This window comes from Solanum lycopersicum, chromosome 2, assembly GCF_036512215.1.
Source record: "Solanum lycopersicum chromosome 2, SLM_r2.1".
In the NCBI taxonomy this organism is placed as follows: Eukaryota; Viridiplantae; Streptophyta; class Magnoliopsida; order Solanales; family Solanaceae; genus Solanum; species Solanum lycopersicum.
Window position 1 is genome coordinate 59151186 of NC_090801.1, and position 19560 is coordinate 59170745.

At 33.5% G+C, this 19560-nt stretch overlaps 2 protein-coding genes across 5 annotated transcripts; both read left to right on the forward strand.

Moving 5' to 3' along the window:
* Positions 1–58: 58 nt before the first annotated feature.
* LOC101250359 (large ribosomal subunit protein bL21m) lies at positions 59–4620 on the forward strand. Its single transcript, XM_004232830.5, has 5 exons — positions 59–811; positions 1120–1200; positions 3386–3487; positions 3897–3971; positions 4059–4620. The coding sequence occupies exons 1-5, from the start codon at positions 386–388 to the stop codon at positions 4167–4169; spliced, it is 795 nt and encodes a 264-aa protein (XP_004232878.1). The 5' UTR covers positions 59–385; the 3' UTR covers positions 4170–4620.
* A 5268-nt stretch (positions 4621–9888) lies between these two features.
* LOC101250073 (probable ubiquitin-conjugating enzyme E2 24) lies at positions 9889–19427 on the forward strand. 4 transcript variants are annotated; one of them, XM_010318451.3, is made up of 10 exons: positions 10077–10572; positions 10749–10797; positions 12879–13713; positions 14109–15591; positions 16008–16145; positions 16325–16753; positions 16853–16916; positions 17880–18019; positions 18292–18603; positions 18961–19427. In XM_010318451.3, the coding sequence occupies exons 4-10, from the start codon at positions 14134–14136 to the stop codon at positions 19195–19197; spliced, it is 2778 nt and encodes a 925-aa protein (XP_010316753.1). In that variant the 5' UTR covers positions 10077–10572; positions 10749–10797; positions 12879–13713; positions 14109–14133; the 3' UTR covers positions 19198–19427. The 4 variants fall into 4 exon arrangements, with proteins under 4 accessions (XP_004232877.1, XP_010316752.1, XP_010316753.1 ...); XM_010318452.3 differs by having other exon boundaries at positions 10125–10568; XM_004232829.4 differs by lacking the exon at positions 10749–10797 and having other exon boundaries at positions 9889–10568.
* The last annotated feature ends 133 nt before the right edge of the window (positions 19428–19560 follow it).

The window sequence follows — 19560 nt, forward strand, 5'->3', positions numbered from 1 at the left end:
CGAGTTTACGCCTCGCCCCATACGATATAAAACGCCTTGCCTCACACTTTCACCTTTTAAAACACTGTGGCCAACTATAGTTTCCAGAGTTAAACTCGAAAGAAAAAGTGAAAAAATTTAATGGCCAAATGTGTTGGGTATTTTTCTTAAAATTGAGATATTTGATCAAATTATTTTATATCTTTCAAACTGAATAATAAATATTTTGATTCTATTATTTTTATCCTACCAATCAAATAATTCGGACCCTGAGGATGAAGTTTAAGCGGGTCTGAATCGGGTTAATTTTTACCGAGTAAACTTCATCTTCAACCTCACTCTTAAACCCTAGATTTTCATCACTCCAAAAACCTTCTTCCTCGTCAGCTCAAAGCTCAGCCAAGCAATGGCAAATCGGCGATGCCTTCAAACCCTAACCCGTCATTTATCATACCTTCTCTCTCCAAACCCGTCTCTTTGTTCCCCTCAAACCCTAACCCCACCACTGCTCAATTCCATCAACACACTAACTTCGTCTCCCAAATGCCCCCAAGTTACCACTCAACTTTCATCTTTCCACCGGCATTTCTCTTCGAATCGACCGAGCAATAGCGACGAGGAGGAAGAGGATGAAAGTGAAGATGAAACAGATTATGATGATGACGATGATGATGACGTTGAGGGCTTCAAATCGAATAGTGAGCCCGGTAGAGTATACACTCCGGAGGAGAAAGAGTACGAGGCGGCAGAAATTGGATATAAGGTGATCGGCCCACTTCAGAAATCGGACCGGGTTTTCAAACCATATGAACCCGTTTATGCTGTTATTCAGGTTCTCATTTCCTATCATTTTGCTGTTTCATATATAGCTCAATCCTAAATTAGTTGGGTTTGGGATAAACGAATCATCAATATCCATTAAGCTGTTTTCTTACTGATAGGCATTGCTAAATGACACGGATCTCACATGAGCCAGCCTGAAAGGCATGGCGAAGTCCAGTCCAGTAGTTTAGGGGAGGAAAATTTATTGAAATAGACAATGGAGATGATATACATGTTGGGATAAAATGAAGTAGCTTTACTTTGTTGTTGAAGTTTTTGTAGCTGTATGAGGATTGAAGAGGTTTCTGTGTGATGTAGATTGGTTCCCACCAGTTTAAAGTGAGCAATGGCGATTCCATTTTTGTGGAGAAACTGAAGTTCTGTGAAGTCAATGACAAGGTGAGTTTGGTTTTCACTTTCTGAATGTTGTGTAGAAAGTTGATGCCTTTTCGGTATAAACATTTTTAACTGAGGCAGATCTTGGATTTTAAGTTAGTGGATGCATAGTACAACTATAGCTGTAGTTCAAATGGAAGATCCCTCTTCTTCATACTGTATCAATACTTACCTGCTAATTCCTTGCAAAAATTAGAAGGTTGAGGGTTGATGCTGTCAAAGGTCTCTGAATTTTTATCCTGTTCAATTAAGCTCTCTTATTTGTTAAAGTAAGGGAGGGTGATGCTAATTATAAGCATTAATTTGTAGCTTTTTTGGCCTCATCCTGGTGTTATGTTAAATGATTCAGAACTGGTGAAGCATAAAATACTTCTTTTCTTACCAAACCTTCGGTAAAAGTCTGATAAACAGTATGACCTCTTATCACAGTGTGTTCTTTTCAGAAGTTTTATACTTACTATAATCCCCATGATTTATGTATAATTTTTTTTTTATTAAAGAAACCTTTTTTTATAGAAGCAATGCAACTTTCTTACTTGTCCAAAAAAAGAAAAGAAGAAGAAGCTATGCAGCTTTTCTTTAGTTAGTTTTAAAAAAACCTGCAACTTAGAAGAAAAATCTTGAAAACCATGCAAATAGTCCCTGTTGTTGACTTATTCTTTAAATCTTCACCTTTCTTTTAAAGGTGAAATATAAATGCACGTTACAGTTTCCCATATAGCTCTATTATACCGATTACAAAGTCTGGTAACCTTTTCCGTGATTCTGTAGACTTGTTCATGTCCTGTTATGTGCCATGCCAGAAGTTCAGTATACCATATCAGTTAATCAGATTCTTTAGAAGAAGTGTCTACAAGATGTGATGTGTAGGTTTAATGACATTGGGAGGGTTCATGAGACTTTGTTCCGATGGAGAAGATTTAAGAAGATATGTATTATCTAAAAAGGGTAATGTACATTTTTGTTCTACAGTAAAAAGAAAAGAAAAAGGAGACTTGCATTCTGTTGTTGAAAATGAACATCTTTTGAGATGTGCTTGCTTAGAAGTCTTGGTTTCCCTTTGAAACTACTAATTGTTTTTTTAAATCATAAGAATTTGTGGTTGCCCTTTGAAACTGACTCTTTTGATATGGTTCCATACTAAAACCCTTTTTTTTAGCTTTCCTGTTCTGTTAGATATAACTACTTACATATTCATTCTTTACAAGCAATCTTATGTCTCAGTTTTAACAAGAATAAGTGAGAAACCTTATCACCAATAAGTATAGTATGGTTCGTGTTTTCGTGAGAGAATATTAGTTCTAGTACAATCTGAAGCAAAGGTCTAATGTTCAGAAATGATGCAAGACCAAATGGGGTATCAATGTTGACCCATATTGTGTTTTCTGCCATAGTCACTGGGAAACCAAGAGGTCATTTGTTTGGTGAATATGCTGAACTGCTGAAACTAGAGAGTTCTGGAACATATCTGGCTTCACAGTTGAAGCTATTTAGCACACACATGGGATCATCACTTATAGGTGAACTATTTAGAATGGAAAAGGATACTCACAAGCAGCTGATATTTTTAAATTGATGTATGCTAAAACTGTTTATTCTATCTGGATAGTGAGAAAATCAGGTAGTAGTATTTTAGAAGAAAGCAAGAGCCTTGGGAAAGCATTGCTAGGGAGATAGCCTGCACACTCAACATCAGGGGAACTGTTAAAATTGGAGTGCACTGCAGTATTTCCTTTTATAGTTTATTTATCTAGGTGTTGAGTGGGTATGTCTAGTGTTTACTGTGTCTGCTTAAGGGACTACAAGATACCCTCCCTAGGAGGTTAGTTCCAAAGCCTTGAGTAAAGACATACTTTGTATTTGTTTGTTAGGCTGTTCTGGACAACTTAATGAGTTAAGATGTAGCTGTGGTTTTGCAAATATTTACTTTGGTAAGTAATAAAGAAGTTAAATTACCAAAAGGTTATAAGCTACATAATGTAGGATCTATGACCTGTGCTTGACCCTGATGAAGCTTGCTCTCTAGTTTTCCTCATCTACCTCTTTAGTTTGTGCCTTCTGTGCCTGACTGCCTTCTACTCGTGAGAAAATGCTTGTACATTGGAATCTCTGTTGTGTGAAATCTTTATCATAACAAGAACTCTGTTGACTGAATACATAATTTATCCTGCCATTGTTTTATTTTCAGTTGATTCTAAACAAGGTTCTGCTGCTGGGCTCAAAGACACAGACAATCATTGGCAGGCCTGTATTGCCTGATGCAGCTGTTCATGCTGTTGTTGAGGAGCATGTAAGATAGTTGTGTCATGACCCTTACCTTTTTTTGCAGCCACTTTGCATATTGATTTGTGGATTTTTTTATCCTCTCTGACTAGTATACTGTCATTCTCATCTGCCTAAGCTTTGGTTGTCAGAGTTACCCAGTACTTTGAGAATAGGAGGTAGCAGGTACCCAATAAACTAGTTGAAGTGTGCGTAAACTGGTGAGGTCACCACTTGTCATTGAAAAAAGATGTACTCTCATTCTCGTAAAGTTTGGTTGGATATAGAAATTCCTCAAAGCACTCTTTGATGCAGATTTTCAGGCTCTGAGCTCAGCTGTTTAACTTAGTTTCGTTAAGATAAAATAAGTATATGCACAGCTTTATCTCAATTAAGATATAGATTAAGAAATTTAATCTGTCCCTGTCTTGGTCCAGGCATTAGATGCTAAAGTACTGATATTCAAGAAGAAGAGACGAAAGAATTATCGACGAACACGAGGGCATCGACAGGTTAGTCATCTATTTATCGTTTAGAAGGTCAAAAGAAATAAGTTTATTACTTTAACTTGTCATCCTCTTTTCTTTCTTATCTATTAGGAATTAACAAAGTTGAGGATTACGGATATTCAAGGAGTTGAAAAGCCTGAAGTGGTACCAATTCTCAAGACAGAGAAGAAAGATGCTAAGAAGGTAGCAGTAGCAGCTTAAAAATGGTGAGATGGTTAAAGAAATCTGCTTGAGTAGGGGATTTTTGTCATATACAGCAGACACAGTCGGCATTTTCCATTCTCTTTTTCTCTTATAAATTTTGTGTTAGAACTCAGATGCCACATGAGGTCAGATGGAAGGGAATGAATTTGTTGTAGGCTTTAACATAGTCAAATCTTGAGGATGTGTATTTGGTTATGAGAGCATATAGCTCATCAAAGCTAAAGAAAATAATATTTCTTGCAAAGGCGTATTTCAAGAGCAGTGTAAACTTTTTCTCATCTATGTTCTGGTATGTCCTTTCCTTGTGTTACTGTCGGACAGTAAATACCTACTGCACCGAATATTTACACAAAACCATGTTTTCTTTGGTTTCTGCCTTGTATCAGGTTACACTGAATCTTTGGTTTTTGCATTGACTTGTATAAAGCATTAGCATTGTTTGGTTCCAGTTTTATTGGATGTCCATTAGCGTTGTGACCTTGATTGAGCTAATAGTTGACATGAAGTATCAATCCTATTGCTTTTGATCTTTTTAGTTTCTAGATAATATTTGACATACACATGTGGCATTATTGATATCTGATATAACCAAGTTGGATAAACAGAGATTCAAACAGTTCTACAGAGTGTCCCACTTGTTGATAAGAAAAGGATTTTGGTGTATGCAAAACCTAGCTTACAGGTATATCTTCTTAGTTGACTCCAAAATAATATTGAAGATTAGGATGAGTTCTCTCAACCTCTTCACTTTATGTCACCTCTATCATATATTAGTTCTTTTGCTCCACTTGTAAACTTTGCCCTACCATTTCTTTAAAAGCATTTTACTTTATACCATGCAATTTCTTTTTTCATTTTCTTTTGTTTCGATTATTATATTCAACTTTCAATTAGCCTAAGGTATTATCTACCAAAACTTAGACGACTGAGATTTTCTGTGCTAACTGGCTAAACAGGTTCATTAAACATCCCTATCTAATCTTTGTAATCGTATTTCCTCTTTACAAACTCAAAACTCTTATATATAATCTCTCTTTGCTCTTGATTAAGTTTTGTTCTTTTAGAGCTAATGATTAAGCTTTTGGGTTTTAGCTTCCCCATAAATACAAAAGTGCTTGAAGTGGACCTTGATTTATTTATTTACATTTTTTCTTTTTTTTTTTGAAAAATAAGACAAGAATAAGTGGATATCATTAGAGCTAGGTATTATTGATGAACAAATTAAAGCCAGGAAAGGAATAATAAGACCTCTCAGTGCTCCAATTTGTATTTTTTATTTTTTTTTAAAAGAACTAATAATGGAATCCTTTGTGTCGATATAAAATAGTCCCTCCCACTAATGACGACTCTTTTAGCCTCCCACTCCACTTACAAAATTTATTTTCACACACATGTGTAACCATATTCTACAGAAATACATAATTAATATCTTAGTTGGTATGACTATAATTTGATAGTAAACACTTTTTTCAGTGAATCTTACGTTATACGAATCTGAACTAGTCCAGATGATCACATATTAAATTGGTTACTTACTAGTCAATTGAAGAAGAAATTACTTTGTGGCTATGACGTTCATCCTTTTATTTTCAATATCTATATGGTGTAAAAAAAGTTATTGAGGAAAATGAAATAATTAAAATTTATAAGTGGGCAATAAATAACATACTAGTATTATATAACTTTGTTTCCACTTAGCTTTTTATGTATTCTTTCCAACTCAAGATTTGTATTTTATGATGGTAATGTATATGTGTTAGTGTCCTTTTGAGTTGTGGGTATAACTGTATTGAAGTGACAGAATATTGTAAAAGAAGCAAAAATCCTGAAAAATTGACCAGTTGATCAACACCAAAAATTAAAACACTTTGTGCTTCTTTTTTCTGAATTAAGAAATGATTTTTCTTTTTTTTTTTAAATTCTACAACATGACTTCCCACAAATAATTATGTTAATATGATCAAAGTGTTCATGGTCCACCATCTTTTCCTCCTTCCAATTAACCTCTAACGTCAGTCGAAGGGTATAATCGAGTGGTTAATGAGATATCCTGTTCAAAAGCAAAACGTTTGGAAAACAGTAATAGAAGTCTTATAAAAAATTTGTTTGGGGACACAAAATCAATTACTTTTGGAGTTTGGTTTGATTTGCCGTTGATTGTTGAATGGATTTTTTTTTGTTTTTTTTTGGTGATTAGATTATCTGCCATTATAATTCCAATTAATCTGATGGATTAAAAAAACTGTTATTATAACGAAATTTGTGACCACTTTCACTTATTATAACACACCACATTTCTTGATTTGGATGACATCCATTCTTAAATACAAGAAAAAGTGTTTGATTAGTTCAAAGCGCGCACACCGACTAATATAAACATGCAATAGTTTATTCAAAAATTTCTCAAAAGATGTTCAAGATTTGATATATATGTATAAATAATAATTTTTAATTCTTATACTTCATAATTTTTCGACGAAAGAACTCCAACTATATATATATATATATAATTTTATTTGTTTGAACTATTACATCTATTTCAATTTATTTATCTCTCTGTTTTTTCAAAAAAATTTAATTTTAATTTTTGACATGACATATTTAAAATAATAAAATAAAAGAATATTAGGTACATTCTATATATTTTTATTTTAATATTTCATAATTTAAAAGTTCTCTTTATTTTTTTAAGGTCTATAATAATCAAAACCAGACGAATAAAGTGATTATTGATTCGTGGTGCGCATATAAGAAATTAAGAACTAAGTATAAAACCAAATGCAAATATAAAAAAAAGGATTAAATCGAGGGAAAAAACAAAATCATGTAAAGTGCTAAGACCTTTGAATTTGAAACCCACCAAAAATAAAATAAAATAAATAAAGAGTTGGCTATAGACTTACTGAAGTGGAAATATATTGAAAGTTAGGAAAATGTCATTTTCGATCCCCAAAATAAATCCACTTTGTTATAATAAATGTCTTTCCAATAAAGATTAGTGCATAATACTGTTACTTTTGGATCTAATTCCAACTTTGTACCTTTAAGAAGAATAAATCCAACTTTACTTCTAACATATTTTTATAAATAAATAAATCACATAAAACCTAAATCATCTAACTCGGAAAGAGTCAAGCAAGCACATGTTAGTGATCAAATGACTTGTAAAAAGTTGGCCTTTTATTTATGTATATCCGATAATCTTTCTGAAATAGCCTCGCATATATTTTACTATCTTTAGATCCCACTTAATAGGATATGTTATTATTATCGTATATAGAATAATTCATATAGATCGCTAGTATATATTTGGACAAAAAATTAAGTTATATTGACTTAATAAATAGTGAAGCAACACACACGGTGTTCACATATGAGATAGACTTTGATGTTAATTGAACAGGTTATAATCGTCTTTGATTTATTATAATATCTTAAATTACTATCTTATAAGCAAAACTAATGTGTACAAGGTCATTTTTAAGGTGAACCAAGAATTCAAATCCACTCTTATTAGGTCATGATTTCTTGCTAATTAAATCATACTTAGCTATAATATGAGTGAATTATAAGCTAGTGATATAGTAAATAATGCATTTCCCTTTTTTGCATGATAGATGGAAAAGGAATAAACTTATTAAGCAAAACAAATTAGGAAGCATGTGCTTCTAATATTATGAAACAAAAGTGATTTTTTCTAAAAGAATATTCTTGGAAGATTCTTCTAACATTGACAATTTGACATATGTATGTAGATTGAATGAATTAAAAAACCTAGGATGTTTTTTTAAGTTATTACATAATATATATATAAAGACAACTCTTGTTTGGTTGATTATATATGTGGTGGAAAATGTTGTAATCCATCACCAAATTTGTTCAAGAAAAGTGTGTTACTTATTAACTTAAAAAAACAAAACTATGACTAGGCAAAAAGTGATTGCTTTTTTGAATAATATTGTCTCTTAATACTCTTGAACGGATGACTATAATTTCTTGGGGAAAATTGATTTCGTAGGTTATTTATATATTTTTTGGTTATATATATACATAAAAGATATAAATATGTTATTTTCTTTTATTTAATTTGTAACTTGAAAGTGATCTAGAAATCTAATTGTCATACGTAAACAAGAACGTTCACTTATGCACTATAGTATTTGCCTTTTGGATTTCTTCCTTTTCATTATAGATTTGAGCCACAATCTATATAATTTATGTATATTACAAATGAATGTTGCTCGAGCTCGTTAAATATATTAATAGATGTATGTCAATAATTTTTTTAAATCAATATACTTTTAAAAAATACTGCAAAATCACGGTTGAAGAGCTAGGTTAACATATATTAATACTATATGAGTTCTAGTGGGGTGGGGAGTACAATTATTAATCACAAAAACCCCTTCCTGTAATGCCATTTGTCAATCAAGCCTTTACAAATAAAGAAAGATTTTTCACTCTGTCACCAAAGCAAATCCCACTTTGATATCTATTTTAAGAGATAGTACAACATGTTTGTGGATGTGGAGTATAGTTATAAGTTAAAAAAAATATATAATATCATCTCCGTCTCAATTTATATGATTTATTATTTTATTAAAAATAAAAAAATTGATAAAATATTTTTAATTATAAGAAAATGACATTTGTTTTAATACAATTTTTTTTCAAATGTTATGAATTGAAACAAAGTCCAAAGAGAGTAATTACTTATATTATTATATAGAAAATAGACAAACCTTAAAATTTGGTCCTTTTCACTACACTCATTTTCAATAATAATGAGAGTGTCAAATATGAAGATCATGGATATGGCTAGAGAAACAGACAAACATGCATGTGTGACAAGTTTTCATATCTCCATATCTTCTTAAATCATATATTCACAATTTTAATTACTATTCGGTCAATTTTAATTATCATAATCTTTTTTTAGATTTAACATGTTTTAATTACTATTCGGTCACTTTTAATTATCATAATCTTTTTTTAGATTTAACATGTTGCATATATTTTTTTATTATTTTAATATACAAATAACTGTAATTTATAATACTTTTCGTATAGTTTTTGAATATCTAAAAAAATTTATTTAATATATTAAATTTATGCAATCTAATTTAACTTTAAGAAATAATATTTTCAAAAAGTTTAACACGACAAATAAAAATGAATAGAAAAAATTTTTATAAAGAGAAAAAAACAATAAAAATAATTTTTTTTTGCCTTTCTAATCAAAACATCTACATATATATGCGTAAGAGTTTGAACCAAAATTTTAAAATAATAATTGAATTATATTTATCTAATTTATAAATGATGAATTCAAATTGAGAAAGATTACATTAAGATAGACTATATGTGATAGCATTATTCTTTTTACTATTCCGCACACTATATTTATAGAATCATGATGTATACAAATGAAATATATTATAACAGCACTATCTTTTTTCAAAAGACCAAAAGTGATAAATTTTATTTAATTTAATTAATAGAATCCAAGTTGGGATCAATGTGACAATTGATTATTACAGGCAAAGAGGGTAGTTTTGTAAATATGAGATGCTATCACTTTTTTCCTCCGTAATTAATGAACAGGTGTAGTAAAAATAAATGTTTAAAATTAATTATTAATTTAAATAATTAAGAAATAATTAATTATTTTTTTTCAAATTTTTCTTTAATGATTGCATAATTCAATTAAAAAGTTAGGTAAACTTTTAATATTTTTAATATAATAAAATTATATTAATCAAATTACATTTCATATCAAAAAATTTCTTAAAAAATATACTTGACGTTAACTTGATAAACAATTGTGGACGGAAGGAATATCTTGTACAACAGAAAATACATACATACATACAAAAGAAAGAAAGAAAGTAGGAGTAGATACTTGGTATATTCTTCTTGAATAAAAAGTATATATGGGGTTTTAATACCCCTCTACCCATTCGGCTTTGGAAAAACAGTAAAACTACTCTAAAATCTCCATTTAACAATCAAGAATTCATTTTTATTCACATTCAACTCACACATAGTGGAAGAGAGTTGATTAGAGAAAAAGGGGTTGGTGATTTTGCAACTTTAATGCTGCCATGTTTGTAAGATTTGAATATGAGTGGATTATGGGAATTTAGGGAGGTGATTTGCCTCTCTGAATTCCCTTAATCCTTCTTTTTCCTGGCTTTTTTGGTTATGGGTCATCACTATTTTTGTTTGGAAGGAAAAAGAAAGGATTTTTTCTCTGGAAAGTGAAGAAGTTTGCTAGAGAATAGGGATTGGTTGGAGTGGGCTTAGTGTTTTTTTGTCAAAGTATCTATTCTGGGGTTGCTTCAATTTACTCATTTAGAGGTGTCTTTGGTTGATATGAGCATAAGAGGGAAAAAAGTTGGTAACTTTCTCAATTTCTAGCTACTTATATCATTTTGTTTCCCTTTTTTCCTAATACTGTCTTGCTTTTTTCTCTCCTTTTTTTTTGCTGTTTTGTTGTTTGAATTGTCTAATATCTGTATTTTTCACCTTGATGAAAATATTTCTGAAACTTTTCTTTATGTGTGTGATCTGCAGTGAACAAAGGGATGGAAATTTCCTTCTTATTTGTGTTCTTTGTGTGAAGGTGTGTTTTGTGTCTGAATTCTATTGAACTTTTAGGGATACTAGCAGCTTCATTCAATTCAAAAGGTTCTTTTTCTTTTTTTTGGAATTTTGATTCAGAGATGAAAAAGTTTGTTCTCATTGAAAGTTTAGGACAGTGAAAAGAGTAGAACACCAAATGAAATTCTGAGATGCAATTTGCTTTATACATGCCTGGTGTCTATATGACCATCAGAAAAGGAAAATTGATATCAAAAGGGAAAATATTTTTTCATCATTTGGTAATGTTTTACTAACTGCCTCGAGATTGATTAAGAATCATGATAACACATTTAGTAAAGGTGCAGTAAGCTAGCCCAAACACCACGACTATCAAATGGGAGGAAAAAGGAATGTAATTGCACATGTCTCTTGTTAGTTATTCCATATTACTGTATTTGTTGGGAATTTTTTTTGTATAAGTTGTTGGGAGAATTTTTTTACTACTTTTGTTCTTCTTTTTTTCCTCCTTAGATGGAGGATGATTCTTGTTTGTGCTTACGGACATGCAAGGATAAGATTAGGTTTGACTTTTGATATGCTTTGGGATGTCCATCCCTTAATTAAATGGAAAAGGAATCACATGATAGATGTTGACTGTTGAGTGTAGCCGTTAACTTTGATTCTGAACACATGAGGGCTCAGGGAATTACATCTAGAATGTTGTCTATATCGTCAGAGAGGATAAATAAGAAAAATCATAGAGGGTCTTCAGGTTAAGGTCTTCAAGGATATGTGCAGTACAAGCTATTGTCAAACCAGTGTAAAATCTCTGTTGAAACTAGATGCACCGTATGTTTATATCGAGGAGTAAATATTATCTATTAGCGTGTGGCTCAACCTACTTCTGAAGTGAGAACTGGAATCAGAAGATAATATATTTTTAGACATTTCTCATGTATTGATGCATTTGAAAGCTCAACACCTTGATCCCAAGGAAGCAAAATCATGGATAATCAGAAACATAACATTATTTGGGCACACAAAAATATTCAAGTTTTACAAATGAACTGAGAGAGGATAAGGGTGTGGTTTGATGTTAATAAAAGTTAGGCTAATAAATTGGATTAAATTGTGAAAAAAAAAGTTAAAGCTGAAAAAGAAACTCGTTGCTTTCACTTAGAGTAGATACTCAATGTCAAAGAGGTGGACTCTGGATAAAAACACAGATAATACAGTGACTGATGATTGAAAAAGCCTTGGAGTCTTATTCCACTGTTAAGATCTTAGATCTTAAGAGATTCAATTTATAAAGAAAAACGACAATATCTTCTCCGAGAATATGGTGGATGTCATAACTTTCTTGAACTCTGTCTGTTTACCAGGATATAAACACCCTGTATGAATCTCTTCTCTTTGGAAGTCTCAAACTAAGTGTTCACACAGATAGAAAAATGGATCCCTGTATAGATATATATTTTAATGTCATTGATGTATAATTCGATGATCCAAACTTCTCAACAAATTTCAATTTGGAACTCATCACTTTGAGGCCTTCATTGAAGGGAAATATAATAGGTCTATTCTTATTTAGTTGTTGTGAAACATCTCTCGATAATTTGATTATTGGGAGTACAAACATGAGATGATCATTTTCCCAATACCATGGAGGTATTTCTGTCCTGCTCATTGAAGTGGTTGTTTTACTAGGTAGTTAGCTGGAGAACTGTGACCCTTAAATGGTCTTCAATTCATTTTGAGTTGTTGAAGGGTCATGGATTTGGGTTTTAGAATTAGCTATAGATGAAAAAAAAAAGTTGTGGTCACACAAAAGCAAGCTGAAGCAATTAACTATAGAGCTTTAATTGATCTTATTGTTGGTTCAAAGTTCAAACATCTTAAATGCAAAAAATGTACATACAAGTTTAGCCATCACTCAATTTACTCTTTGAGTAGCAAGTTTCACTTAGAAATTGAATACTTAATCATCTTATAATTTCTTGCAATGTCTCTATTGCAATGCATACTTTGTATCTGTTGGCCGAAAGAAACTTCAGAATGGTCTTTTGCTGCTTTACATATCAAATAGCGTTGTGTTGAAATTAATATCTATTCTGCTCTCAGGTTTCACGAATATTTTGAAGCAGCTCAGTTTGATTTGACTCAGAAGAAAGTTGGGTTCCATGGTCAAGCGACAACATTTCTTGTGATTTCCTGATAGTTCTGTCCATCAGATCAACCAACATTTTCTAAGCAGCTTCCTTTGCTGAACATTACTCAAGAAAGGATATATCTTTCGCATTTTAAGCACTTTAGCCAACGCATCTGTCTATTTCTGGTTGATTGTACTGTCCAAGACATCTCTTTTGGGGCAAATCTTTTTTTTGGCAAAATTACCCTGGCCTTTGAGAGGAGAAAATTCTTTTAAGCAAAAGCATATATTTACATATGCGTCTCTCTATTGGCTCTGCTGGGCAAATCTCCTTTGCAAATTGTAAGTTCCGTGGTTTGGTGGTTCTTTGCCGTGGTTATATTCTAGGTGTCATCTTCCTTTGTGGGTAAACAATTGATCCATATTTCTGGCAAGTTGGACTTCCTCTTCAACCTGTTAGGAAGAGCTGAAGCGGCAGTTCTACTAGGGACCACAATCAATTGGAACTTTCTTCTCCGCACAACCCTTCTAGTGGACTTCGTTTCTCTGGGCAAATCTCCTTTGGCATTTCGGAGTTGTTAGACTCCACCACCCCTTTGTCTTTAGGGCAAATCTCCTTTGGCATTATCTCCTTTTGGAGATACTATCTTGGTCTCTGTTTAAAAAACAGATTGACCTAAAGATCTTATTATCTTTAGCAATATACATCAGTCATCGTTGGCAGTATTGGTATTCGTCATCAGCAAGTGATCCATATCAATTTGTAAGCTTGTATTACGCAGCAAGGATTTGCAAGTGACTTTTGTGGTATGTCTTTACTCATCATTTATTTGTCCATGTAATTTATCTTCAGTTATATTGTCTAAAAGCAATAGAGATTGGCTTAGTTAACTTAGTCAAGCTGATCACGATTGCCATTTTTTCCTATTCAAGTCATCCAAATCAATTTATCTTCTTTCTGACCAAGTATAATGCAGTACTTCATATGAGCCACTGAATAATTATGAAGCATATAATGTAGTGTTAACTGTTAAAAGTGTGTATTTATCTTTCAAGTCAAAGTTTCAGTCAGTTGTTCGTATCTATAGAAATCATTTTATCTACTTGAGCACCGAGAATCACTGACTGCAACTTTTCTTCCAATACTATGGTCTTTTTACCCTCATTTCTTGACTTATCAATTAGTAATTCTTAAATTGCAGAATATATTTCTCTAGATTCCACATTATGGATACATCTCTAAGTGACTTCGATAGTTTCAGCGAGAGCAGCAGTTATGATGATCAGGATTATGTTGAATATCTGTATGGTGGGCATGCATGTTCTATTCTTTCAAGTCTTGAGGAAAGCATCGGTAAGATCGATGATTTCCTCTCTTTCGAGAGGGTGTTCATGTATGGAGACATAGTATGTTCCGAAAAAGAACCATCTGGACAGATGGGAAAAGTGGTCAACGTCGAGATGACTGTTGACCTGGAATGTATTTATGGAAGCAAAATACAAGATGTTAACTCAAAAGATCTTGTAAAAATACGTCCAATTTCTGTTGGGGATTATGTAGTGATGGGCCCATGGCTAGGGAAAGTTGAAAAGATTGTCGATAAAATTAAAGTTCTCTTTGATGATGGTGCAAAGTCTGAATTTTCAGCAGAAGCTTCAGAAATACTCACACCCATTTCCCCTGATTTAGTCGAAGACCCCCAATTTCCTTTCTATCCGGGTCAAAGGGTGCAAGTTCAGTCTGTATCTGCCTCCGGGTCAACCAGTTGGTTATGTGGTGTAAGAAGTGGCAAAAGAGAGCAAGGTACCATTTATGCTGTGGAGGCTGGAGTGGTGCATGTAGATTGGATTGGCTGTGGCAGTCTAGGTTGTGAAAAGATGCCTAGTCCTCCAACTTTGCAGGACTCAGAAAAGTTGACCTTGTTGTCTTGCTACTCCCATGCAAAGTGGCAGCTTGGAGATTGCTGTGTACTTCCTGTTGCTGACTCTAAGAACATTGTGCGAAAGAGTATTCAAAGCTCACCTCCCTGTGGACCAATGGAACAGGATAGGCAACTAAACAAGGCATCTCAGAAAACTAATAGGAGCTCAACTTTTTTGCAAGTTGCTGTAATTTCAAAGACAAGGACAAAAGTTGATATTTTATGGCAGGATGGAAGCGTGACTACTGGATTGGACTCAGATTCTGTTTTCCCTGTCAATATTGTGGATGCTCATGAGTTTTGGCCTGAGCATTTCGTGCTTGAGAAGGGAATGGGTGATGACTCATCTGTTCCCAGTCCAAAACGCTGGGGTGTGGTGAGATGCGTTGACGCAAAGGAGCGAACAGTGAAGGTAAAATGGACAACTTATTCCTTGCATGAACCAAACAACTTCAGGGTTGAGCAAAGTGAAGAAATAGTGAGTGCGTATGAACTGATGGACCATCCAGACTACTCATACTGTTTAGGTGATGCGGTTTGCAAGTTTTGTGAGGATCAGGTTTTCAGTCTTGAGGGGAAGAGCTTAAGTACGCACATGTTCTCTGAGACTGGCATGGACAGCAACACTGATCTCAAGAATGTTGATACTGGAAAGGATAATTTGGATTTCCCCAAATATGACCATTTATCTTGTATCGGTATTATTGTTGGCTTCAAAGATGGCGATATTGAAATAAAATGGGCTACTGGTTTTACAAGCATGGTAAGAGACTCTTCTTTCTGTTCTTTTATTTTTCAGGGGTTAAATCCCATCTATTTTTCTGTCACTTTGTTTCCCAAAGCTGAAAATGAGCATGACATTTAACCTGTTTGGGAATTCAAAAGGTTACTTGCTGTTAATTGACATTAGCACTCATGCTTTCCTACAATCATTTCATTATTGTTCTTTTTACATTATTTTTAAAATTCGACATATTTTGGCTTAAATTTGATAAGAGGAAAGAGCTTGACATTTGTAACAGAAGGGTTTATTTTTTTAAGGAGTATTGTTCACATGGTAAATGTTGAAAGTAACAAATAACGTATCAAGGGCTAAATATTTTGAGAAACTTCTTTCAAATCTTCTGTTTATGCCTTGAGCTGGCTCAACTCTTGTCTTTATTCATATATGCTCATCAGGTTGCACCCTTTGAAATCTACCGGATAGATAAATGTGAAGCTGCTGTTTCCATTAGTGCATCCAATGCTGAAAATGCTGAGCCATCAAACGTGGAGATGAGTTCAAATGAAAGTCAGCTCTCAAAGCATGAGGAAAAGGTAAGTCTAATTGCCTCCTTGTGTGTTGTGCCTTCACTGTGATTGCAAGATCATTTGGCATCCACACTAAAAAGCAGCTTATATTGCATAGATTTTCACTAGATATTAGGTATCCTTATTTTACAATCTTCAACTTCTCGTCTGAAAGTTTGACAGAGTTCATTTTCTTTTATATTCAGGGCTTGCTGAAGTTTGGTAGCAATAGTGAAAGTTGCAATGAGAGCTTGTGGGACTCTGGTTCCTGTTTGATTTCTCGAACTGCTGTTGGCTTTTTCTCTAGTATCACCTCAACTCTTTTTGGCTCATTGAGCATATCACTTTTTGGTACATACCAAACTATATCAGAAGAAGGCCAGAAATCAAGGATTGTCGATGAGGAGGAAGTCATAGAGCTTAGCCATCTGAATGCAGGAATTCCCACATTTGAGAACTTGAAGGCTTCGCCTGAAATGGAACTAGAGCAAGTACAGGAAACAACTGAGGGCCAAAAAGATGATGCTTTGCCATCTTCCAGCAATCTGCCTGAACATTTTAAACAGTTTGATGTGGTCACTGATTTCTCAGACCACCATTTTGCAGATGGTGCTGGAAAGGCCCAGCTATCCCAGGTTCAAAATACTTTCTGTTTTTCCCAGATGAACATGACTTCTCAGTGTTCTTTTTTACTACTCCCTTTTCTGTTCTTTAATCTCTCTGTTATTTCGCAGGTGAGAAGAGGTTGGCTGAAGAAGGTCCAGCAAGAGTGGAGCATTTTGGAACGTGATCTTCCTGGTGAGAATTTCAACCTATTTTTCTGTTCAAGTATGTCTAATGATGTGATATTTACATTCTGCTATAGTTTTCTATATCTACCAATGTTTTTGGCAAGTATAAGTCATACTTGTTAATCTAAAAGATGGTGGATGGAGAATAGAATGTCATAACATTGGGAATGGTGAAGCTACTCAGATGTATGAAAACAAGGGAAAATTTTGAAAAGCTATAACCCTGTCGTTCAATGAGAATTTGCAAGATGTGCCACTAGAATTTTAATACCTTAAATATTGTTCTTCAGTAGATTATGGAATATGATAAATATCAGTTGTTCTGGATTTCATGTACTGAAGGCAAATGGTAATTCCTTTGGTTGGGCAGTCCACAAGTTTTATGTTTTATCTGTGCATCAGAGCAAAATGATTGATCTTTTATTCAAAATTCATTTTGTGGGTTATTCCATCAGATCTTTGCAAGAAGAATAGCCAACAATTAGTTTTTCATTTGATGTTTCTGATATTATGTGCCAATTGTTTAGTTTTTGCTGTTTGTAACGGCCCTTCTGCAACATATCAATTTCTTAAGAAAGCTCCCTTCTCCTTCTCAAAAACGAAAGTTCCCTTCTCCTTAATTCAATGTTGGTTGATAGCTGTTAAAAGTTAATGACTTTCACCCTGGAAGGGAGAGAGTTCCGAGTGATGATAAGTGGTATGAACAATTGAACATCAACCAACTGAAAAATTCCAACTTTTTGGAAAAACCAAACACATTATTGCTCAATTAGGAAAACATTTGGGGGAGGGGCTGAGATATAGACCCTAAATATACCTCAACTCGACTCTGCTAAAAAAAATTCTTTTTTGGGATAAAGCTGCATAATATCTACTTGTATCAACAAGAAACCACTTTATCATTGAATATATGGTTACATTGCATTTCTTTGGCTATTTATCCCCACTGATTTTATCAAACTTAAAACAGAGACTATCTATGTACGCATCTATGAGGAAAGAACTGATTTGATCCGAGCTGCCATTATTGGTGCACCTGCGACTCCGTATCATGATGGAATCTTCTTCTTTGATATTTACCTACCTCCGGACTATCCTCATGAGCCACCTGTAAGTAAATCTATAGCTTGTGGTGTTCATCTCTAACATGATGCACAAGTAGTTGCCTGTTTCCACAATTTTCTGATTGATAGACATGAGCCTTGCCTTCATTTGGAATCTGAATTCATATCATATGTTTTTATTAGATCTTAAACATTCTTCGGCATCCAATTATCTAACACTGCCAATTGTGAAGTCCATCTGTTTTTCTGATTTATAAGATCAAGCATACACTTTCCAGATAAAGCTTATATAGATTTTGCAAAAATGAAATTGTGCAGATGGTCTACTATCACTCTGGCGGGCTTCGTGTCAATCCTAACCTGTATGAGTCAGGAAAGGTTTGCCTCAGCCTCTTAAACACATGGACGGGCTCTGGAAATGAAGTGTGGAACCCCAAAAGTTCCACGATTCTACAAGTTCTCCTCTCTCTTCAAGCTCTTGTGCTCAATGAAAAGCCTTATTTCAATGAGGCTGGATATGATGCGCAGATTGGTAAAGCTGACGGTGAAAAGAACTCCGTCAGCTATAATGAAAATGCTTTCCTTGTTACCTGGAAGTCCATGTTATACCTGCTCCACAAGCCACCCAAGGTAAATGATTTAAATTTGAAGTTTTCAAAAAAAAATGTCATGTCATGTTTAGATTTCAGATAAAAGATGTAGAGAAGAGACTAAGAACTGGAATTTGGATTCTGACAACATAAAATTCCAAGAGTTGTTTTCTCATATGTTCACTCTATTAGTACTTATTATCTCAGGAAGTCACTTTCTTTGTTGAAGAAACAAGAAGAAAAATGACTTTCTAATCTAATAACTAATAGTTGTTTGACCATATGAGAAATCAACCCAAAGTTATAATTACCACCAAGAATTTTTTATACTCCAATAATAGAAGCACTTTCCTTTTACTCTGAAAGTTTCTGAATTGCTTGGTCAATTATTCTGCAGCATTTTGATGCACTTGTGCAAGAGCACTTTGGTAACCGATGGAAAAACATTTTGTTAGCTTGTAAGGCGTACATGGATGGCGCACCAGTTGGTTCAGCATTCCAACCCAAGAACCAGGACAAAGAACCAATAAAAGGAAGCTCTACTGGATTCAAAATTATGCTTGGCAAGCTTTACCCTAAACTCGTGGAGGCATTTTCCAACAAAGGTATCGATTGCAGTCAGTTGTCCGATTAAGTGTAAAGCTATGCACCTCTGTAATAAAAACTTTTATCAATATGTCTACAATTTCAGTATTTGAACTGGCCCTGATGTGGCTGTTGCTATGTTAATTTTGAAGTGTGCAGATGTGCGTTTGTGTGTGAGAGAGGGGTGCGGTGACTATTTGAACCATAATTGTGTACATATGCATTGCAATTGTAACATATTATATAAGCTATGAATAAATGGTTGAACCTTGTGAGTGATGTTTACTATGTTCTACAGTTGTTTTGAACTTGTTGTCTCAACATGTTTTATCTCCATTTTGTGTTGGCTTTTTGAAAAATGCATTGTTTTTGCACTATGTTAGATTCGTCTACATCACACCCTTTAGAGTAT